The 25,568-nt window shown below is 42.9% G+C and overlaps 1 protein-coding gene across 1 annotated transcript in view; it reads right to left on the bottom strand.

Annotated features, from left to right (window-relative positions):
• The window catches only part of LOC147010839 (transmembrane protein 132C-like), a 741,813-nt gene that overhangs the window by 509,246 nt on the left and 206,999 nt on the right, over positions 1 to 25,568 (bottom strand). Inside the window, exon 2 of the mRNA XM_085859640.1 lies at positions 4,432 to 5,293. Within this exon, the coding sequence (XP_085715766.1) occupies positions 4,432 to 5,293 (862 nt within the window). The remainder of the gene's footprint in view (positions 1 to 4,431; positions 5,294 to 25,568) is intronic.

Raw genomic sequence — 25,568 nt, forward strand, 5'->3', positions numbered from 1 at the left:
TTGTACCATGGATCGGTGACTACATGCAGTGACCGGTCCATGGTAGGCGGGCCACTGCTCGAGACACAACGTGACCCCCCCCCCCCATACGGGAACTGTATCCTGCCATTATGTTAAAACGAGTTTTTAACCAATTTATATTTACCCTCGGGATATACCAATCACTGATAAAATGGTATGCATAATGCATTCATGAGAAGGTGAGAATCGGGTGACACATCTCTTAATAAATAATAAGTTTATTTAACAAACAAGACAACACAAACAAAGAATCCTGGTATGAAAGGTAGACACAAACAATGAATAAAGAGATAAATGCACACTTTTCAGAACTCCAAAACCAATATGCTTAATACGTAAATGGAGAAACCTATGGCACCACATGCACTAATACGCTCATACACAAAGAGGAGAAAGCAGGCATGGTCTTAAACGATAGTGGGCAGGTCTCCATAACGAAGCATGATGAAAGACTGCACCGAGGCACAGGCCAGCCCTCTGGTATCCTTGAAGTCTATTTATTTATATAGATTGTGAGTTTGTTTCTTATACGTTTCCAAACACCTGGACCAATTTCCCCAAAATTTACTGACTCGCTTAGTTTTCACATGCGGAAGGTTAATGTCACAATTAAAACTTTCCATTCTTAATTAAATTGCTGTAAAAAATAAAAAATTAAAAAATAATAATGATGCTTTGGCTGATTGAGCACCATATGTCAGGTACCCCTTTGGGTCGGTGTGGATTTGGATGGTGCTTCACTTGTGCATTGGCACCTCTGCATTTGAAGTTTGATTCTCCGTCCGGATGGAATCAAACCAATGGCATTTAAATCTTTATTTTTTAGTGTGCAGAATGAAAATCAATATGCAACTGGACCAAAATCTCCGCGGGACTACACTGAGTGTAACCAGTGGTCGCACAGTTCTGTACGACCTTAAACAATGAAAGAAGGAAGCCACTTGGCCCATTATTGGAATGTTACAGTGCTGAGTAAATTTTTGCTCCAGCTGCAAACAACAAATTGGGGATGACCCATTTTGTACTTAAACATAAAAGAAGGCATTAAGTAAACAGTGGGTAAAGAGCAGGTTAAGACAAGTGTGGGACCATTGAGAGAATTTACATGGAGATTGGTTAGTGATGAAAGTGAGATGGCATGCTTTTAAAATAGTTACTTTGCTTAAACATTGACACAAAAAGTCAGGGGAATTACCAGTAAGTGAGAAAATCTTTCAATGAGGTGAGCAAGGGCTTTTAGAGGAGTTCCAGGTAGAAGAGGAAGTAAAGAAACTGTGAGCAAAGCTGAGAGAAGATAATGTTCATCCAAGAGTATTGCGGGGGGTGGTAGAGCAGATAGCGAATGTTCGCCGATAACTTGAACAGGTCATTGGAGTCAGAACGGGACCGGAGGATTTGAGTAACTCAGTTCAGTCCATTATATTTCCACTCTTGAATCAATCAAACACATACTACTATCAGAATAGTGGAGGAATCTGAATTTAAAAAAATTATAAAATTTACATTTCTTTAAAAAAATTTATGGATTTGTGATTATAAAAATATAAAGAGACAGAAATAAAGAAATATTGTGAAATATGATACATATAATGAGAATAATAAGAAGGTGGAGAAATAGAAGCTAAACAGAAAGGAAATGTAACAAATGTATTGGAGTTTTATGAAGGAATTTGATTTGGTGGATGAGGGACGTGCAGTGCAAGTGGCATACCTGGACTTTCAGAAGGCATTTGATAAGGTACCACATATAAGGCTGTTCAGTAAGGTGAGGGCTTGTGGAGTGGCTGGTCAGGTAGCTAACTTGATTAGAAACTGGTTTAGTGATAGGAAGCAAAGAATGGCTGTGAAAGGGAAGATGTATGGCTGGCAGTTTGTAAGTTGTGGGGCACCTCAGAGATCAGTGTTAGCACCATTATTATTTACAATTTACATCAATGACATGGACAGTGGGTTTCCGAATCTGCATATCACATGAAGCTTGGGAGTAAAATGTGGAGCAGAGGAGGGGGTGTGGGAGGTCGTTCGATTCAGGAAAGTCGAGATACTTTCATGGATTGGGCAAAAGATTGGCAAATGCAATGTCAACACTGTATAGGAATTAGTGAGGCCTTACCTCGAATATGTTGTGCAGTTTTGGTCACCACACCTGAGAAAGGACATACAGCTATCACATAGAGGGTTCAATGTATAGTGAGTGACTACATTGATTCCTGGGCTAGCTGTACTGAGTTAGGAAGAGTGGCTGAACAAGGCAGGACTTTTTACATGAGAAAGGAGGTGATTATGAAGGGATATGACAGAGATGTTTAAGATAATGAAGGGTAAAAACAAAATATGCCTGATGTTGGCTTAATGGGAAGGGTGGTGTGCTTGAGATCCTAGGATCCTGAGTTCAAATCCCCCTTGGCTGTTGAATTAATTCCAGGTGGGGTTGACTCTGCCTGTCATCCTTCCGAGGTCAGCAAAAATAGTGCCAGCTTGCTGGTATCCTGTGTCGGAGTGGTGACCTGTCCCGGATTGTACCCAATAGCCAAGGAGACTGCTTATGCAGCACCAATGTTCTGCACAGGGCATGGTCCCAATGGATGGATGGGTGGACAAACAAAATAAATACAGAAGAGTTTTCCAGCAGAATGAAATGGATCAGGGGCCATAGTTTTAGAGTAAAGCAGAGAGTTAGATTGCTAATATTACTTTGGGGGATGGTAAATAAGGGAACATGGATATTGGCAAGGAAATGTGGTAAGTAGCTAGTATGTATGCATGGGTGATTGTATACCGAGGTAGGTGAAAATGTTGTTGTGGTAGTTTATTCCTCATCGCACAACTGTATTCATCTCTCCGACTCCCCACCCCCCATATTAATTTTAAATAATTTTCTGTATGTATATAATATATCATGCTGGTGATGTCCTGAACCCTTTGAACCCTAGCGGCCATTTTACCAGCCGCTATTCAAACCTCCATATACCTGAGAGGCCGGATATTTCTCCAGGGAGCCCAGGGTTGGGTTCAGGCATGATGGCTCAAATGACCTCCTCCTGCATCAAAGTTCTATGTATTTGCGTAGCCACATTGTTGAGTTGCACCACAACACTTGCTTTACAACAATCAGTATTCTTCAGGTTTCTTCATGCTGCTGGGTCTATACGTATTGACTTTGGAAGCTGACATGGTATAATTTATCTTGATACATTTTTCACCAGATTTTTTTCCAAGTTTTACACTCCCATATGATTTTATGATGCATAATCTAACAATATTGCACACGTGATCCACATTGACAATCACTCTGTACACTAATCCAAAAATAACAATGGCACTTGGTCGAGCACATACCTCAGCCAGACTGAACCGTTTACATTTTATCCCACTCATAGGCTGGATCTGCATCCAGACCGTTAGTCCTTGTCACAAACGAAAATCAAATCACCTTGTTGTTGTCACCTACCCAACTCATGCACAGAGTTTTGTCATATTCCATCCACAACTTTTTAGATAGCATGATATACATATCGTTTTTGGCCCCATATCTCAATGGTGAAGAATTATGTTAAAAATTATAGTATCCGAATCCGGATCCAGATCTTCACCAAAATCCAACAAATTCATACTTGTCACACATCCAACCTCTCTGCCAAATTTAGTCCAAAACCTTCAACAAATTTTGAGACATCCTGTTCACAGACAAACAGACAGTAGTGAAAACATAACCTCCGTCCACCTTCGATAACTGGAATCAATCTCAAAGAGCATTATATGGAAGCATTATATGAGGATTTTGCATCATAGATTGGTAGTCACAGCAGAGATGACAAAAACAAAACAAAATTGGCACCAAAACCTGTGACATTGTACGATGTGGTACAGCAATTGTATTTGCAGTGACTTGCATCGATTTTCAAACATGATCGTTGACACTGCATGGACTTGGGATGGTTGTATCCTGTAATTAGTGTCCTTTAACATTTTCAACTGATAAAAAAACAACAAAAAATACCAGTTGATATATCATTGAACCATTTTCTGGAGTAGAGAAACTATTCGAGACCTCAGCAGCACCTAAACACCAAAACATGTTCCTAATCTACAGAAAGCATAGCATAAACAAACCTAGAACATGTGGGACATGTGACTTTCAGAATCTGGCTTTCGGTGCAGCAAACAGAAATCTCCATGGCAAAGGAAATTTTGGACCAGTTGAAACTGTCGGTTTTGTAAAATGGTTTGAGTAGTGCTTTTCCCAACATAGGAATCTATATTGACCAATGTGGGATGGCATCATCGTTGTCATACAAAAAACTAATAAAGGCTCATTGTCCAACATCTAATGCTGATGTAAAAAAGAAAGGATCATAACAAAGCATTTATAAATATTTTTGAATGTGCGAAGGCAAATGATAAACTGACCTCAAAGTGAATTGGTCAATAGAGGAGTTAGATGAAGTGATGATGGAAATCATGAACACCTCCTGGGTATTGGAGGGGTGATATGGAATGTGGGCAACCAAGCCATGGCCGAGCTTCACAATGATGAATGGCTCTGGTGCCCGGCCGCGAAGGAGCAACGCCCTCCCAAGAGATGTCCAACTGTCATGCCCAGTACTCTGAGGAAGGTTCTGCAGGGAATGTGTGCAGTCTTCCAAAGCATGGCTCACCTTGTCATTTCCTTCCAAACCCTCTTGTGCCAAGTAATAAACTTCTACCTCACTGGGCTGGCTACCGGGGTTAGTAGCTACTAATCCAGAATGTTCAAACCAATATTGTGGTAAAGTAAGTTGAGCAAGGCATGCTTCAGTATGTCCTGAGGGGCGACATGATGTCCGAACAAACTCTGTTCCATGAATGGCCATGAGGAAAACGCATGACGCCTCAATGGGGCCTGCCTCACCGGCAGTAAGATGAAAGAGCACACGAAGCTCTGGATGCTGAGAAAATACATTTTCTTCAAGAATAAATGCCCCGAGGCTGCGCGGATATTCATTGGTTGCAAAAGAATGCTCACTTTGCCAGGTTTCTCGTGAGCTGGGAACGAGCTGCAAGGACGAGAACGGACCCACACTGGCCCGAACAGCCGGCCTCTTACCGCCGGTCAATATGGTGAAAGGCTGTTCATGTGAAATGAGGCTTTGGTTGATTGGCTCATTATGATTAAGCAAACGGAGTAGGAAGGCCATCTTTGTGTCGAGCAGTTGGTAAGAAACAGGCAGATGGAGTTGTGCTGCTCGTAAGTGGTGGTTATCCAAGTGAAAAGTGAAGAAAGCCAGCGTCCCTGTGGAAATATTACTGTAATCAGTCCATTGTGCCATCAAGCATACCGACACCATCTTTTCCATCTGATGCAAACAGTTTTTTTTTTAATCAACCCCCATCCCTTTCCACCCCCTCCCCCATAATTTCTTCCCATATTTTTGTTTTTGCCCCATATACTTCCTCCTCCACCTGACCCTCAATTCCGCTTTAGCTTTTCTATCCTGCTTTAGAACTTTTGCTCTTTCATGCATGGACAAGGCAGTACAAATATGGTCATTAGCAATTAACTATATACACAGACACCAATGAGTGGAAAGGTAAAAGGAAGTAATGAGAATGAAATTAAAATTGTCCAATGAAGTGTTACCAACAAAAGGAATCCAGGCAGAAAAATTCATGTTGGAATGAACACTTGGCATCGTCGAGTGCTGTGAGCCGTGAAACGCTCAAATTAACGAGATCCGTTTTGCAACATTGTGCATGCACAGCAAGGTCCAACAAAAACAATCGAAACATTTTCTCAAGGAAAGTTATGTTCTGCAGCAAATAAAATTCCTTGGACAAGGCTTCATGGAAGGACAAAAAACACAAACTATAGGAGTGCAAGGTGCGCAGAAATCAAAATAACTGCAGAGGTGTGACAGGATAGCTCAGCCGGTAACACACTCACCCAATGAGCTCTCAGGTATATTGTTTTTATCATTGACAAGGTTGGACTTTACTGGAAACGGCTGTTCTGATGCAACATCAACAAGGGCGGGGGGGCTGCATCTCGGTGTATGCCATTCTTTGGGAATATGTATGAGGATCATCCCAAGGTTTTGACACCCCGCTCACAACTTTTTGAGTACAAAGGTGTAAGTGATGGCAAAATCACAAGTACACTTTCTCAGTATCCAGTTGTTGTTTCATGTGAAGCCTGTGGCTGCTGGTTGCATCATTTTCTGGAAGCTTCACTGTACCACTGATGGAGTGCTCCTTTCCAGTAAGCTGGTACTTATTTTGCCAACTTTGAGATGATGACAGGCTGACTCAACCCACCTGTTGTTCTTTCAACAGAAGCTCAAACTCAACACCCTAAGATCTTAAGCTCGCCACCTTAACGGTTGAGCCAAAACCAGGCTCATTATCCAGTGATGCCTCCAATAAATATCAACTATCTCACAATTTTTTGTTTTGTTTCAGAAATTAAAATAATAATACATGTACCAGGAACGTGACTGTGGAAGAAAGCTTCAGCAAAGAAGACATTCAAACTCTTGTTACATTGTTTGTGACGTAGGAGATAAATGCACAGGAAATCAACCCATATATATATATATATATATATATATATATATATATATATATATATATATATATATATATATATATATATATATATATATATATATTTCAATTTTTTATTACACTTGTCTGCACTTGAAACTGGTCAGAAATAAGTTCAGCTTCCTGGAAGGAGAAATGGATATGGACAATGGACCATATTGAGTCAAGCCTTGTCGTCGATGACGTGAGAACAATGTCGCTGTGATGAAATATCCTTTTCAGTGAACCCCTTCCACCTTTCTCGCACACTTCAGGTTCCCCTCAACGCCTTTTAGTGATTCTGACAACCGGTGGTAAGGAGAACAAAGCAACCATTAATATGCTGAAGTACAAGGTCGTAAAACAGAAATGGGATGCAGGATGCCAAAGGCTACCCTGAACCAAACACGAGTGAGCTATGTAAGCAGCAGCCTGCTGGAACATTCAAGAAGGTGGACAGCTGCAAGCCAGCCAATCATTTGATCAGCGTGCCAACTGGTCAAGGCTTGAGCTATCCGACTGGCCAGTCTGTCGTCAAGCAGAGTGCATTCTCGATGAGTCAGCCAAGCAGCCAAAGAGCCCTTGAGTCAAGCATTGAATCAGGAGCCCAAATCCAGTAAATATCAGTCTTCAACAAGTATGGTGGCCACTGAAGATAAAACTTGCAATCCACCTGCAAAGGCAAGAGTTGGCAAGAACTTGCTTTGCTTTGGGAAGTGCTTGAACAGCATTCACAGGAACCACAGTGCCCTGGTTGTCATGCAAGAATGGTTAGGTAAACAGAACAGCAAGGGTCTGAAGCTGTGGAAGAAGCGTTGTTTCGTTCTTTGTTATTACCATTTGTTCTTCTATGAAGACACAAAATAGTACAACACATTGGGTGCCATTGCACTGCCAAGCTTCCAGATCAGCCCCATTGTGGAAAAAGATAAAATCAACTGGAGATTTGCCTTGAAGGCGATGCATGATAGGATGTGCATGTACGACTTTGCTGCTTCTGGATAGAAGCAATGCATCAAGCCTGCATGATACAAGACAACGGGCACTCGAGCCTGTCGGTGTCTCCACCCAAGCATGAAAAGATCCACTTGCTCATAGCCCCCACATTCCATCTAAAGACCCCAGATGCCCCAACAAACCCAATCACGTTACATCCTTCACAAAAGCTCCTGACCTTTCAACTGTCATGCAATGGGCATGAGATTCATGCATTCAGTTATGTTCTCACACTCTTATGCTCACCAACAATTTTCTCATGCTTTCAAACAAAGGTCGTCAAAAATAAAGAGAAAAAGACAAAATATGATAGACCCCGTGGTGTTCGTAATTTTGTGATTTGGCGTTTAGGGGATAGCACATATTTACAAGATCTATGTGTTGATGCAACTGACTTGAGTGGTCATGTGACATGGAAGATTGCGTATGATTGGTTTATTCGGTCAATAATATTAATGACGTGGGTGGCGTAGTTATATTGTGTAAGATAGTTGGTCACATGACATGTATGATGTTTTCGATTGGGAATGCAGGTTTTGCACAGAAGGGATTCAATGTTCATATATATTTTGGGAAGACATTCTGAATTACAAAAACAGTCGAGCATTTCATAATATTTATTTATGAATAAAATAAATTATATAACTGTAGACAATAGAAAATTATCATTCAGTTGAAAATGCTGTCTGATCAGTTTTTGAAAACTGTACTTGAAGGTGGTTGGGGTGAAATCGAAAAGAGTACCGGTAATCAGAATTAAATTTTTTTTTTCATGAAATGCTTCAAGATATTGGTATGAAAAATATAACAAAACAGGTTTGAACAAGATTGGCAAATGCATTTCTATGAAAAGGTTGAGGAAGTGTTCAGTACCAGTTGTTTTTTGTTTTTTTACAACTAAAATGACTTCCAGTCTACCATCTTTGATAAGATCGCAAAATAAAGTGAGGTACCTGTGTATGCAAGAGTGTGCTGTGCTACTGCCAAGTTTGAACAAAATCGGACCATGCATATCTGAGAAATGGTTGGGGACATGTTTAAGTAACAAGATGGGTGCTCGTCGGCCATCTTGGATCTGATCTCGAAAACAAATGACAAGCATGTATAAGCTATCATTCGTTATCTGTGTGCCAATTTTCAACCTGAACGGTGAATGCATGTCCGAGAAATGGTTGAGGACGTGTTCAACATCTGGTTTTTACAACTGAAATGGCCACCAGTCGGCCATCGTTGTTTGAATCGTGAAAAAAAAAAGACGGACATAAATATACCATCATGTGTGGTCCTATCATCATATATCATCATAAAATATACCATCATGATCCGAGGTCCTTTTGCAAGGTTTGAACAAAATGGCTCTATATTTTTATTTACAGCATCAAGAACAATGTTTGCAACTCATGCGGTGCATGTGCAGTCAGGAAAGCGGCCTTTCATAGACCAGCAGCCAATCAGGTGCATTGTTATAAAGCCACTCAAAGTGGTAAACTCAGCCATTTTGTTCACTATCTCAGTTTGACATGTTGGTCAGTCTTGAGGTGCTGCTGGAGAGTTTGTAATCTATATAATAAAGTATAATAATGTAATTTCCGGTTCTGGGTTTGGAGCGTCGGCAGGTCTCCTTCAGGACTCTCTGCTGATAATCTCAAAGTTAAGTTTTCGGTCGTTATCTGTCCTGTTTTAACTGTTTATCTTCTCACCGACATGTTACTGTGTGTTTTGAGTTCGGTTTTGTTTCAAAAATCGTGCTATTTTGTGAGTTTTCGTCGATCTTGTCTTACCGGGTACTTGAGGACTACCCATCCCTCCCCTCGGTGCACGATCGTGTTTATTTGTATTTTCTCCCCATTAACTTCAATTTCTATCTTCCCCACTTTCCCAATGTCCCCCATCCCTCACAACTAAACACTATTTCTTGTCTTAAATCAAAAAAAAAAAAAAACCTTTCTCCTTGCATACTCATGAGTCTCGATCCTTCTTCTTCTTCTTATACTTATTCTTCTTCCTCCAACCGGCACACCATCTTTATTCGACTGAGCTGACGCTCTCTCGCCATTACCTTCACAACTTCTTCCGACAACCTTCTATTCCCGAATCTTACCTGTTCTTGAAAAATACATCAAAAAATAAGAATCTTCCTTGTATCCTTTCGATCTCGACACTTCCTGTAACCACGTGTCTGTCTCCTCTTCCTGGTACTTTTCATCAACCCAGCAGCTTCACACTGCGTTTACCATTCCAAATTCAACACACACTTCCACGATTTTACTTCAACCTTCCCTTTTTCGAATGTTACGCAATCTTTATTTAAAATAAATAATTTCACTTTGACGATACACCTCCCAGAGCCAAGTGCTTCTCCCGTAACCACGTGATCTGCTTACACCCGTTTACCGATCCAATTTTCACCATTCACCTCACAATTTTTTCCACAACACTTCCATGACGTAATCTGATGAAAACTCTCTCAAACAATAAAAATAAACCAATGTCACCCGCAGGGTGACCCGTATCTTGCCAAAAGGTGACCACGCATGACTTATTTAAGGTCACACTAAGGTGAACAGAGCTGCTATCCACCAGGAGCGACTCCTTGAGGAATATCTGCCTACAAGAGATTCCGATGAGAATAGTTCTACAGAGTAACCATGATAAATATGCGTTTGCCTCATAACGTCACCAAATGATGTCATAATGTCTCAAGCTTGACATATCTAGAAAGCACTCATCGAGGTGTTCAATTTGAGGTACTACACGATATGGTTCCCAAAACTTGAAAATTTGACCTTGGGGTCAAATATGTTTTACCTTAGGTGCTAACCATGAAGGTCAAGGCCAATCACCACCAAAAATTAATCAGCTGAGGGCCAGACCATGAACTATATTTCCATGAAGTTTTAAGACGATCCGATCAAAATTACTCAAAAAATAAGGGTTTCGTCGATTCCCCTGATTTGCGACAAAGTGACCTTGACCTTTGACCTTCAAATTTTTATGCGCTGAAAGGGACCTCTATAGGCCTCTGATATGCGAAGTTACAAAAATTTCCAATGATAACTGTGCTCTGCAGAATTTTTTATACGTGATTACAGACAAACAAACAAACAAACAAAAAAAACAAAAAACATACAAGCTGAGTAACATATCTTGCAAAAACTTCGTTTTGGCAAGATAATAATAATAACAACAACGATCTCTGATAATGCTTCATCTTCCTCTTTCACATGTGTGGTACTCTTTACTGTATCATAATGCACTACTCTTCTGCTATTTAAACAGAATGCTCTCAATTCGACCTTTCCCTCATACCTTGCCTAAAAATCCAACTGTTACAGCGTTTCTTCTCTCCATTGTCTGGATTCGCCTTCATTGCATCCATCAAGAAACGTGTTTAATCGCATCTCTGACCTAAAACTAAAAAAAAACCCAGTTTGCTATGAATGTTTGCTTTCCATCAACAATTCTTTTTTTTTTCCATTTTCAGTGCCAACTCACCCCTCTCACCCCTCTCACTCTCAAAGCAACCATCCCACTCTTCTCTCACCAAGCCTCCCTCCCACCTCTCTCAAAAACTCGCCCTCATCTTTCTCCCTCAACTCTCCCCACTCACCCTTCTCCCACAATTCACCCCCCTCACTCACCCATCTCAAAGTTGCCCCCCTCATACACAAAGCTGCCTCCTTCCACTGCCCTCTCACCTCCATCTCTTCACTCCACCTCCTCAAATCCTCAACTGCCTTCTGTCCCTCTCTTGTCCACCCTCTCCCCCAGCACCACAAAGACTTTTCTCCTCCTCATCTGGCCCCCTCCCCAAGCTTTTCTGCAATCTCCCACACTCTTTCAACAACCCTCCTTACCCCCCCTCGTCCCTTGTCCTACCCTCCCCCTCCCCTCCCACCCCTGCACCCAAAGCCTCCTCCCCTCCCTCTTCATTAACAGTGTGGACCTCAAATATCTGGGGCCTTCGCTCAAACCTTTAAGATCTTTCCATACAGGCTGCCACTGACAAACCAGACATAATCTGTCTAACAGAAACTTTCCTCCCCCAAGACGTGTCTGACTCCCAAGTATCTCTCCCTGGTTACTCCCTCCTCAGGTTTGACAGACCTGAGCCTCATCCTGGTGGAGGAGTTGCTCTCTTCATCAAAGACTCTATTCCTCACTCTCCATGCACCTGCCTCACTCCCCCACAGCCCCAGGAATACCTCTGGCTACGGCTTCCCCTCCACTCCCACCTCATGTTTATATGTGTACTGTGCCGTCCGCCAAACAGTGATGACTCTATCTACACCTCACTATCCGAAAACATGGACCAACTTCTATCTTCTCATCCAAACTCTCTCTTCCTCATATGTGGCGACTTCAATTATCATCATGCCAGTTGGCTAGGTGTGGGTAGCTCTCTCACCGGCATGGGACTTCAGCAAAAGCTTTCTGCGACTCATTGGGACTGACTCAATCGGTGAACTTCCCTACCCAGATCTCAAACAATGGTACTCCATCTCTTCTGGATCTGATTTTGACAAATTTCCCTGACAATATATGCTGCTCTTACTCTGCTCCAATCAGTTCTTCTGACCATGTCCTCATCAAGGTGGACACTTTATCTGGATATTATCAGAGAACCACCTCACCGCCGTCGAGTCTGGGATTTCACTCAAGCCAACTGGCAAGGTCTCCAAGCAGCTATCAAACTTATAGACTTGTCTCCTATCGTGACTTCCTCCAACATCAACTCATCCTGGAAAATCTTTCAAAGAAACTTGCTCTTCCTCATGCACAGATTTATCCCCTCTCGTCTTCAGTTGTCCTCCCCTTCCTCCCGCCCTTGGTTCACTGAAGCTTGTGGTGACGCAGTTGTCGTGAAACAACTTGCCTTTGCCTCATGGAAATCAAACCCAACTGAGCGTAATCTCAGTTCCTTCCATAAAGCTCAGAACAAGTGTGTATCTACCCTCAGGAGAGCAAGAAAGCAACATCTTTATAAGCTCAACTCCGAACTTTAAAACCTCGCTCCCTCCTCAAAATCCTGGTGTCATCTAATCAAATCTGTTTCTGGTGTATGTTCCCCCTCCATCCCCTCCCTTACCTCAAATGGCCGCACTGGTGATACCACATGTGAAAAAGCTGAATGCATAAACTCGGTGTTTGCAGCTAAATCTTGTATCCAAAACCCATCGCTTTCTCTACCCACCTTACCCAGTCACACCCAACTGTCCCTGGACTCTGTGTCCTTTTCTCCTCACAAGGTGGAGAGCTTGCTGTCAAACCCTCAAGTCAGATTCTGCAACCGGTCCAGACGGTATCAGCCCACGTGTCCTCAAAGCCCGCTCTTCTGCTCTTGCTCACCCTCTCTCTGTTCGATTCACCCTCTCATTTGCTCAAGGTCATCTGCCATCTGCTTGGAAATCTGCTAACATCGCTGCCCTGCATAAAAAAGGTGCAAAAACATATCCCTGCAACTACAGACCAATCAGCCTTCTCCCAATCATCAGCAAGGTTATGGAATCCATCATAGCTTCAGACATTAAATCCTTCCTCTTCTCCAATGGCTTGATTTCCAATCTTCAATTTGGTTTCAGACCAGGTCACTCTACCCTGGATATGCTGCTTCCGCTCTCCCAACAATGGATGGAGGTCCTCAATGCCAGACAGGAAATCCGAGCCGTATCCCTGGATATATCACGTGCTCCTGACCACTTACAAAGCTTTCCTCCACAGCCTGATGGAGCACTGCTTTCTCCTCTGGGCTGGTGCTCCTGCCTCCCACCTTTCTCGGCTTCATGCTGTGGAAACCAAGGCATTTCGGATCATTGGCATCTCCCGCGATGAGGCCGAGTCTTTGGGCCTCTCACTCTCTCACTGCAGGCTGTTCGTTGGTCTTTCTGTCTTCTACCATCTCCTCCCCAGCCTCGCCCCCCCTTGCTCTCCCTGTGATTTGTCCCCACCACATTTCTGCAGGGCGCTCAAGGTCCACCAAAAACCCCCTTCTGGTAAAACTACCAAAATCACGAATCACTGCTCACCTTCACTCTTTCATTCCTCATTTTTTCCCGCCTTTGGAATAAACTCCCTCACTCGATTCAATCCCAATCTTCCCTCCAGGCCTTCAAAACAGCTGTTCACCACCATCTCTTATCCTCGATCCAAATCGTATCTCCCATCCAAATCCTCGATCTTTTCTACCCCCAATAATCCACCCCAAACCCACCTCCTTCAAATTCCCTGCTTTCCTTCCTGAAAGTCCCTGTAATATCCATCTTGTATTCCCCATGTTCCCTGCCCAATCCCTCTCCCTTCCACAGATCTCCTCATGTCTCTGTTCCCCACTCTTTTGTCCTTCCCACTCCCTCCCCTCGTGTCTCATGCCCCCTTGCTGCGCATTGTTTGTTCGCTCTCATACGAGCCTCGACAAGGGAAACAAAAACAAACAAACAAACAAACAAACAAACAAAAAATCTCTATGTTAAAGTAGCCGGATTTCTCCATCTTTTTCTCTCTTTCCACCAATTGATTGGACAGCTGGCCTGTCTCACCCACAATTGTAACCTGATAATCGCCGTTTTAGTCAATATGTATAGGATTCATGCCTCTGGTGTACATTTGAAGACTGAACAACATATTTTCTGTCATGAAATAAAGGTATGTTTTGAGGCAAGAAAGGTACGTTTCGATCACAATCCATGCAGAAGAAATGAGGTAATGCATGTGATTTTTTTGGGGAGTGATCGAGGCAGTGGTCTACTAGACACCACCCACAGAAATCTTTCGTACAATTACAACGAGTTAATTCAACTGAACAACACGTTAAAACTGAACACATGTCATCTGTCATGAAAGAAAGCTGCATTTTGATCACAACCCATCAACTGTTGCTACACCGCCCAAATAAGGAGATGAGTGATTTGTGTAATAGATGAAGGTTTTTTTGTGTTTTTTTTTATACATAATTTCGGTTTTAGCATGAGTTTTCAAGGCTGATTAGAGTGAAAGTACAGAAAGATCGTCTGTGATTTTGACGGGCTTATCTGCAAGCATCAACGTTCGGTTTTAAAGTGGTGTATTATTCATGACTCAATGACAAGTGGTACATTATTTCAAAAACCACTTCTGATGACTGCTCACAGGCTGTAATGAATTTGCCTAGATTTCTTTATTGTAACGTGACAATTATTGAAGTAACACTGTATTCCCTTTGTCTTGACTGCAAAGTTAATCAACATTGCTGGCGTGATTGCAGGCGACAGCTAAGTCGCCTATTTAAACTTAATTATATTATTGAGTTATTATGATTTTTTTTTTTTTAGTAACAAATATATAATTATATCTACTCATTATACAAGCCCAAAGAATGCCAAAAATGAAAAGAAAGTCCTTTGTTAATCACGATGTTGTTGAACAATTCCATCCTGATTTGGCATGACAACGTCAACAATGGCACCATGTAAATTTGAGCACACCAAGTCAGCAAGCAAAGCTTGCTTGTTAGCAGTCATGTTGTTATATATATATATATATATATATATATATATATATATATATATATATATATATATATATATATATATATATATATATATATATATATATATATACACATTTTACATGGTCTCGGCTTGTGGAAGAGCAATGACAGAGCAAATGAGGACACAACATAACAAAGGGAACAGCAAGAAAAAGGGAAAGCAACACAACAGTGCGGAGGGAGAAAGTAGACGGAGATGGATAAACAAGGGATGCAGGTAATGATGAGGTGAAAGGGAAAATGCAAAGGGTGGACAATATGGATACAAAAGCAAAACTGTGTTTGACCAGTTTGTTATTTTGTCAAGGTCTGAGGAGAGGGAAGAGGCTGCTGCCTGTCTGTCAGAAGGATGAGAGATGTCACGGCAGAGAGTGGATTCATCAGCAAAGAGATAAAAAGGATTTTCCAGAGAGTCAGTGAGATCATTGATGAAGATTAGGAATAATATGGGACCTAGAACACTGCCTTGGGGTAGTCCAGCCTTTACAGGGAGAGGAGATGAAAGGGTTCCATTGAGAGCCACACGTTGTCTACGAGAGGGGAGGAAGTCAGTAATCCAAGAGTGGAGTTGGCCTTGGGTTCCATAGGCAGACAGTTTGGAGAGCAGTGCAGGATGCAAGACTGTATCAAAAGTTCGAGATACGTCCATAGAGACAGCCCTGATCTCATGTCTGATAGTGAGGGCCTCCACTATACTTTGATGTGAAATACTTTGATATAGAAGATTTTTGTGTTGACATGTCCTATTGGTTTGATAACTCCACAAAGAGGAAATAATGTATTGTTGAGTTCTGCACATGTTCTGATTTGACAAAGCGACAGGTAATAAAACATGTCAACACCAGATGGCGAAGCCTAGAGACAGCCATTAATAGAAACCTACAAAGTTTTGATGGTGGCAAAAGCTACTTCCATTCAACAAACGAAAGCGAAGCCAGATTCAGACATTTGGATAAAATCTTCAATGATCCAACAACAGAAGTTTTCCTGTCTTCTCCCAATCAGCACTGTCACTGGTTACAATTAAACTTTTACCAGTTTCTGTAGCACAAAGATGAACAAATGCATGCATTTCTCAGACACCTTTCTGGAAAGGTTGTGCAGATTGATACCAACAGAAGTGCCAATGGAGACTTACCAGATGTCGACTTTAAGCCCCTAGACAATCAGCTTGCAGACAAGGCCATATTTGTTGGACTTACAATGAGCAAAGCTGACAAAACCAGAGAATGATGGCGACAGGAAAGAAAGACATTCCAAAAGACTGCCATATTCTGCCGAAGCATGCATCGTTTGTATACTTCAAGTCAAGAACATCATGCACATTTAATGACACAGAGTTTTTCATCCAGTTGTTGGCTCAGCCTTGAACTGTCACTCACCAGACTAAGTAAGTGGAGAAACTACAAGAGGAATTCACCGAGTACCAATTGCTGGGAGAGATTGACATCCCACAGGATATACAGCAGAGTGCCGTCATCCACTTAAGTAAGGACAGAGGCGACCAAACACCCAGAATGGACTTAATCTAGGGCTACCTTGGTTAAAAGAAATTGTCATATTGGGAGACATATTCTCACACATTGCACAGGTGGCTCAACTGATCTTGCTTATGCCACACTTCAATGCTGGTAAGGAGAGGTTTTTCAGCATGTTGCGGAATAACAAAACTGACTTGTCAATTGATGGAATCTTGACTTCACTTCTGACTTAAACTAGCCAACCCATAACCATAAGAGCCATATTACAAATGGGAGACAAGTAAATAAATCCTTGTGAAGGCAAAGTGTGCAACCAAGGAGCACAACAGTCGGCGCCAGAAAAATATAGGTAATGTCGTTGTATTCACTTAGGTTCTATATCCACTGATATTCTGTTTTTTTTTACTGAGATTCTGTGATGTAAAGTAATATTTGACAGTGAAAAGATACTTTTGAAGCATCAACCTAAGTGGCAGTGATGATTTGGTTAAAATTTTCATTATTTTCACCAATAAATTATGTGGTACCGTACACCTGGTGCGCCAGTTTTGTCATGATTTTGATGCACAAAAAGCAACTCAGAATAGCTATCCCTACGCCTCAAAAATCCTAACCCTAAAAAAAGATAAAAGATTGCTGGGGGCTTCACCATGAGGACCCCGAACAGGACGCTGCCTTTGGATCCTGCTGTGGGTCTCGGTGGTCCCCAGACTCTCGGCCATTGGTTCTCATTCTTTTGATGTTTTATCGGTTAAAGCTCTGAAGCTCCCATGGAAGGTGCGCTTGGAAATGTGGTTATAGACACTTATTTTTCAATTACACGATCATAACAGAAGCACTGCTTCATGTGATACAGTGGTATTTCAGTTGAACTGCGAGTTTGTGATGCTGAGAATCCAGGTTTGAATCCAATTATATACTGATATCTTCATTATTAACATTAAAGTGCACTAATGTGTCCCAATGTCTTTGTCTGCAGGTGATTTGTGTACAAGCTCCACTATGAGCCTTAATTAGATCCATGAATAAAAACAAACTCTTGCTTCAAGATTGACGTGTCAAAATTCAAGGACAGTCAACAGAGTCAGAAATATTCCATGTCAACAATGCATCACGTTGCCACTGAGGATTTGGGAAAAAGGAAGATGGTGACAAAATGAGTGCCAAACGTCATCAATAAAGAACAGATGCTGAACAGGCTTGTTCTGTGTCAAGAGCAATTTGGATAATTGTGTTGAGAAGGTCACACTTGATTGGAACACATCATTGCTGGAGATGAATCCTAGTGGCACAACTGCAAGCCAGAACTGAAGTCTCGAACATCAGAGTGGAAAGGGCCAACTTCTCTGTATCCAAACAGGGCCAAACATCAACAAAGGAGCATCAAGGTGGTTCGCATGATTTTTAACGACCACATGAGACTACCACATTATTTACATGATCATTTCATACATGCAGTGCACAAGAAAGCATCCAGCGCTCTTCTTAACGAAGCCACCGTCCTCCATGATAATGCTATCACGATGCCACTTGTGAAATGCAATGATGAAAAGCTGTTATATTCAATGGAGAGATAATTTTTTTCTCCTTTCCTTCACCCACAATATACACCAGATTATAAGTCCATATGACTGTTACTTGTTCTTCAAAATGAAAAATGGCCTGTGGGGAAGACATTCAACATCTGATGAAGACGTGAAAACAGCTACATATGCTGCATTAAAGAAACTTTAGAGGGAAGGCTTGTGTGCTGAGATTAAAAAGTTTGACCACTGGATCAAGTTCATTGAAGATGTAGATGATGTATGGGGTGGAATAATGTGACATGATATGAATAAAGTTCATCAACAGTACTATGTCTGTTATGTAAGTGGAGTGACAGGACTTTTGGAATGATGCTTGTAAAGCTGGCATGCATCCAGATATGGACAGCTTGTTCAACAAGCCGTTGCCCCTTCTGCCACTCGACCAGAATGTAATTTACTTTACGAGAATACCCATTCCCCATGGGAGCGGCAAGAAGGGTCATGTTATTATCGTCCATGGGGTAGAAAGATGACAGAGGATGTGTCCCAATGGATCGGGTCAAGAATATCAGGCTTCCTTCCTTTCTGTTTAGTGTTATACAGCAGTAGAGACTGTTTAAAAAGGTAATCAGAAGTGTTGGTGGTTTATAATATTATTACTTCTGGTAGGCTTGCTCCATGGAACGCCAAGATAAGCTATTTTATTCACATTAACATGGCATTCATCAATGATCTCTCGGACTCTCTGGAAAATCCTCTATTTCTCTTTGCCGAAGACTCCACCCTCTGCCGTACCATCTGTCATCCCTCAGACCGGCAAGCAGCAGCTTCTTCACTCACTGCAGATCTGGATAAAATCACAAACTGGTCCAACACGTGGAACATGTCTTTCAATCCAGACAAATCTCACACTCTCACTATGTCTCTTCGAAAGGACCGTTTACAAACCCCCCCATCCACTTTCTCAACAATCCTCTGGAAGAAGTCTTTTCTTTCAAGCTTCTAGGTCTCACTATCTGCCATGACCTTTCCTGGGAAAGTCACATTTCCAACCTCGCCTCAAAAGCCAGTCGCCAACTGGGAATCCTCCGTCGTGCTAAGTCCTTCCTCCGCCCTCTTGAGCTCCTGACCACTTACAAAGCTTTTGTCCATAGCCTGATGGAGTACTGCTCTCCCCTCTGGGCTGGTGCTCCTGCCTCCCACCTTTCTCGGCTTAACGCTGTCGAAACCAGGGCATTTAAGATCATCGGCATCTCCCGCAATGAAGCTGAGTCTTTGGGCCTCTCACTCAATCACCGCAGGTTGGTCGGTGGTCTTTCTGTCTTCTACCGACTCCTCTCCAGCCTTGCCCCCCCTGCTCTGTCTGCGATTTGTCCCCACCACATTTCCACAGGGCGCTCAAGGTCCGCCAACAACCCCCTTCTGGTAAAACTACCAAAATCACGAATCACTGCTCATCTTCACTCTTTCATTCCTCTTTTTTCCCGCCTTTGGAATAAACTTCCTCACTCTATTCTTTCCCATTCTTCCCTCCAGGCTTTCAAAACAGCTGTTCCCCCTCTTATCTTCCCCCATCCAAATCCTCGATCTTTTCTACCCTCGATAATCCACCCAGGCCCACTTCCTTCATTTCTCCTGCTTTCCTTCCTGAAAGTCCCTGAAATGTCCATCTTCTCTTCTCCATGTTCCCCGTCCCATCCCCATCCCTCTCCCTTCCACAGTTCACCTAATGTGTCTGTTCCCCACCGTTTTGTCCCTTCCACTCCCGCCCCTCTTGTCTCATGCCTCCTTGCTGTGAATTGTGTGTTAGCTCTCATACGAGCCTCGACCAAGGTATACAAAAAAAAAAAAATTGTCTGATGAGGAAAAAATCCATTGAGGAGAAGGGATATTATTAGTAGTAATATTGCTTGTAATACCATGAATATTATGCTGTTATAATGAATGTTTTTATTACCTCTGCCACCGAAGGTGGACGGAGGTTATGTTTTCACCTGTGTTTGTTTGTTTGGCTGTGCACATGATATCTCAAAAAGTTGTAGTCGGATTCGGATGAAATTTGGTGGACATGTAGGGTGTGAAACAAGGATGAACTGATTAGATTTTGGTGAAGATCCAAATCCCGATATGAATACGAGAATATTTCAATTTTTAAAGTGTTCTTCACCATTGTCAGGTGTAAGGTCAGGCCAGATTAGATCTGTGACTTGCTACAGGTATCATGTATACCTGTACTAACCTGTTCCATGGTTGGGTTGTGGGTGACTAATCCGTCTCCCCCACCAGGTTTTTTGGTGAGGAGGGTGTTTGAATATGGACACCCAGCAGGATTAAAAACAAAACCTGTCAAAGGGTGGAGGAGCTACGTGTGAGCCAATGGCCATCCATATCTAGTGCCCAACTGTGTCTGCGGACGTCCTCCTGAAGTTGGGTTACTTCTTATTAGGAGGTTGGTGGCAGGATTTGCACTCCGGCCACCGTAAAACCCTTCATTCCGCAAAACACAAAAACGCAAAGAAATCTGAAAACCCACTCCGTGGGAGTACATCCTGTGCAGCTTCCCTTCGCAGGGCAGCTCACCGGATGACAGGATTGAGGCAAAGCCTTCGGGACCCCCAATCTTTGATGATAGGAGGGAAACCACAGGGTAATATTCCCGGGTCAGATTGCGGGAGAGTGTCGGAGTGGTACTGAGGTGTCGTCCACCAGACGGCGGTCTCATTGGGTTAACCTGAGGCGGTCCCTTCGGGTGGGTGCCTGCAATGTCCTATCCCTAAGAGAGGATGATCACCTGTCTCTGGTATCATCTGAACTCAAGCGTTTGGACATCGGGATTGCAGCTCTCTCTGAGGTTCGGAGACCGGATTGCGGCGAGATAATGGTGGGTGGTTACACCTATGATTGGTCTGGTCGCTCTGTTGGTTACCATACCCAAGGAGTTGCTGTAGCTGTGTCCAATAAGCTGACTCCAATGATAATTGAGGTAACACCAGTCAACGAGCATATTATGAGACGAAGGATTCGTCACTCCTTAGGTGTCATTTCCCTGGTCTCTGTTTATGCTCCGACTGAGGCGAGTGATCTCACCGTGAAGGATGCATTCTATGCCACGCTCGAGTCTGTGGTTGATCATTGCCCCAGATGAGATACACTTCTGGTCTTGGGGGATTTCAATGCATCGACTGGAACTGATAGGGATGGTTATGAGGTGTGTGTTGGTCCCCATGGGTCTGGAACTGTGAAACTGAATAGCACTAAGTTCCTTGACTTTGCAAGAAATAATGGACTTAGGGTGGCTGGTTCATGGTTTCAGCGCCCACAAGCTCATCGCTGGACTTGGTATTTCAACGCTGGTGGTGTGGCAAAGTAGAGTGACCATGTCCTCATTGATGGTCGCTGGAGGATTATCCAGAACTGCAGGGTCTACCGGAGTGCTCAGTTCCTCAATACTGGCCACCGGTTTGTTGTGACAACTATCAAGTTGCACCTTACATCCAGGAGAATGGTACCATCCCAGCCTAGGCGGGATGTTGGAAAGCTCAAGGATGAGAGGATAGCTGAGGAGTTTGCGAACAGGCTGAGTGGAGATTTGGGGGATCTGGGTGCTTTGGGAGGTCCAGAAGAGTTGTGGAGTGCCTTCAAGACCACTGTCCTTGATTTTTCCGGTGGATGTCTTGGAACTCACCATAGGGCAAAGAAGAATTTTTTCTCTCAAGGGACACTGGGTACCATTGACCAGAGTCGCAGGGCGAGGCTGAATGGCAGAGCTGCGCTGTTCAGGGAGCTGAGGCATAAAACTGTACGTGTGCTAAGGGTGGACAAGGAGGCCTATATGCAAGGAATGTGTGAGGGGGTAGAGCATCACCTGTGGTCAAAGGATTCTCGTCCTACTTACAGGGGAATTAGCGCATTGCGTTCATCCAAGCCCATCCCTCGGTGTACTGCAGTGAGAGCAGAGGGTGGTGGGCTCTTGACAGAGGAGTCCGAAGTGAAGGCTCGCTGGGCTGGTTACTTTGAGCGGTTGTACCAGGCTGATCCACGAGCTGTCAAGTTTGATGTCAGGGGTGTTACAATCCCTGTTGCTGACCCTCCAATCAACTGTGGTCCACCTTCGCTTGTGGAAACACAAGCTGCGGTGAACCGGTTGAAATGGGGTAAAGCTCCAGGGATCTGTGGCATCCATGCTGAACTTCTCAAGGCTGGTGGAAATGCTGCACTTGTGTCGTTGCATGCAGTTTTGTGCTCTGCCTGGAACACAGGCATCATCCCAACTGACTGGAAGAGGGGCCTTGTTGTCCCTCTCTGGAAAGGGAAGGGCGATCGCCAGGATTGCAACAACTTCTGAGGGTTGACACTGCTCTCAGTGCCAGGCAAGGTCTTTGCTTGGATAATTCTTGATAGCGTTTGCCCCCATCTGCTTGAGCACCACCACCCAGAGCAGTTGGGCTTTGCATTAAAGAGGTCTGATCAATGATTGACCATGTCCTTACTATTTGGGTTTCAAAAGGGGCTGCACATGGCCTGTGCTGATCTCACAAAGCATTTGATTCATTGAATTGGGATTCCCCATGGATGATGCTCAGTATTTGTGGGGTGCCACCAAAACTAATCAATCTGATTTCTGAACTATGCTGTGGTAATGAGAGTGCTGTGAGGTGTGGTGGTTCCATCTCTGACTTCTTTCCAATTGTTACTGGAGTTTGTCAGGGGTGTGCACTGGCCCCCACAAATTTCAGCACTTGAATGGACTGGATTCTGGGGAGGAGGTTATAGAGATCAAGCTACGGTGCATCGTTTGGGAATGTCAGACTCACTGACATTAATTTCGTAGATGATACTGTCATTTTTGTGGAGATGCTGCATATCCTTATAGGGGCCCTCCAGACACTGCATGAGGAGTCGGAGCCACTGGGATTATGGGTTTCCTGGATCAAAACTAAGATCCAGGCTTTCATTGACATCTTGGATGCTGCTATCTTGTATGTACCTGTTTGTGGCGCAGATGTTGAGGTCACATAGAGATTCACTTACCTTGGCAGTGATATTCATGTCTAAGCATGTTGTGAGGCAGAGGTCCATGGACGTCTGTGTCTGGCCTTGGGAGTCATTGATTCACTGGATAATGGAGTGTGGCACTCTCAGTACCTATGCAGGAAGATGGAAGTCTCAGTCGAAGTCATTGGTCCTTTCAATGTTGCTCTACTGATGTGAGACTTGGACTCTGACCAAGTATTTCAGATAGAGACTTAACTCCTTAGGCACCAAGTCTTTTCGGAGAATCCTTGGCTATCGCTGGTCAGACTTTGTGTCTAATGAGCATTTGTTGAGAGAGATTCAGATGAGATTTGTCACCTGCATCGTCCATGAGCATCAGCTGCAGCTGTATGGACATGTTCGTTTTTCCCGATGCTAGTGAGGGAGCCTTGTAGGTGGAGGAGGTCAACGGGCTGACCACGTGCCTCGTGGTTGCAGCAGGTTGATCGGCATCTCAAGGAGATGGGGATGGGCTAGGCACCTGCCTGGGGGATGGCCGGATGGAGGCCCTTGGAGGACTGGCAGAAAGTGGACTCAGCAACGTGCTGCTCCGGTGCATGCTCCCATATCTGACCTTCACAAGTGACCTTCCTACTGTTGATGGATGTACACCGACACCTGATCCTTCTGCCAGTTATGTTGGCACCTCAATGCTTGTCTTCTTTTTATTCCTTCATAATATAATCTTCAATTATTGCCCTAACCTTGTTCGGCAGGGTGTTTTTTTGGGATATCACACCTTGAAAAATCGAGTGAAACGAGCTGTTTCACCCAACGTTTTTCCTTCGTTATGCAGAAACACAATTCAAAGGCGTTCTTCGACTGAAATTTTACCCATTTTGTTTGAGCATAATAGTTAATCCTGATAGATTTATATTCTTCATTGTGAAAAGTGGGCTTTTAGCTCAATGGATGTGTACCTGGTGTTAATGACAAGGAACACCTGACAACGAGTTATCAATTGATTGTTAAATGTGATCGATTAGCTACTACAACACTTCGTTTTAGTTGATAATGCATAGTTTAACTTTGAGTTGCTATGATCACATGTTTTTGAAGATTCTGATAAATGTGCTTGAAAGACTGCTGAATGACAAGACTGGTTTCCTTTCATCCAAAAGGTGAATAAAGGATCATAGCAAATGAGCAGTAACTTGTCATTTGGGGTCAAAAGTTCACTTGAGGAAATGTGGGTCAAAAGGGGCTCATATAATTGATTGTCCCAATCTTTTTCTTAACATTTTGAGAAACCATTTACAAAATCTCAGAGAAGTTTTTGCAACAATCAAGATCGAAAGTAAATACGACAAGGTGATGTGAAAAAAAATCCAATCTTCAACTTTTAAATAGGTCTGTCACAAACACTCGTAAATCAGGTACAAGGTAAAATTGGAGGAGAAACTCTCTTGGGACTACAAGCAATGTGAGCTATTACCAACAAAGAAATGATCGATACAATGCTCATAGTCTATGGAAATAGCAGCACAATTTCTCGTACCACACAGTCATCATTTCTGATCATAACTTGCATTGTGAACCCATCGCAACACTTTCTTATGACTATTTTAAAATATAACTGTAAATTATTTTTATTTACAATGCGCTATCATTTGTAAAATCAGGCTGACAGGTTCATTTGACATTCCCAGTTGGATGTATTCAAACATAATCATTTGGAAAGTAAACCAAATGCCAAAGTTAAGAGATCAACAAGTACAGAGAATAAGCACGAGTTTCAAACAGAATTCGTAATGATTCCATGGAACCCACAGGACCTCCTTCACCGGAGCTACTTTTCCAGAGCACCATTGGAGGAGTCGAAACAATTCTTTTCGAGACGGTTTAAACACAAGGTGGAAATAAATAATATAGAAACATTGTTTCGTGCAGCAATTTTTCAGATAGATGTGGATGATAAAATTTTATTTATTTATTTGGTCTAAATAATGCAAGGCTCAGCACCGCTAGTGGCCTCGGATTTTTTTTTCTCTTATTACAAAAGCAGTCCCATTGTCGATCAAGAAACAAGACGACAAAAGATAAAATACCATGCTCATATTAAGGTGGCCTCGACATCAATCTGTAGTCGTGAGTCGTACGTATATATTCCAACTGTGAGTTATGCAATGATTCGACCATGAGAAAAGTGTTCTCCAGCAACATGCAAATCCTATTCGCCGCTGGCCTGCAGCAAATTTTTATCATGAACCAAACAAAACCTGGTTCAAATATATCACAATAAAAATCAATTGTATCATTAACCCTCCAAGGGTTAAATGTCATGTGGCACTGTGACTCACATAACACAGGAGTCTAGTGTGTGGGGGGGAGGGGGATTAAATTTACACATCACTTTACAGTTCTAAAAACACTGCTGAGGCATCCACAGAGAGTCTAAGTGTTTTGCACAAGCCAGCCACAGCT

This window comes from Eptatretus burgeri, chromosome 16, assembly GCF_056783735.1.
Source record: "Eptatretus burgeri isolate ZD-2024b chromosome 16, Ebu_testis_v1, whole genome shotgun sequence".
Taxonomy (NCBI): Eukaryota; Metazoa; Chordata; class Myxini; order Myxiniformes; family Myxinidae; genus Eptatretus; species Eptatretus burgeri.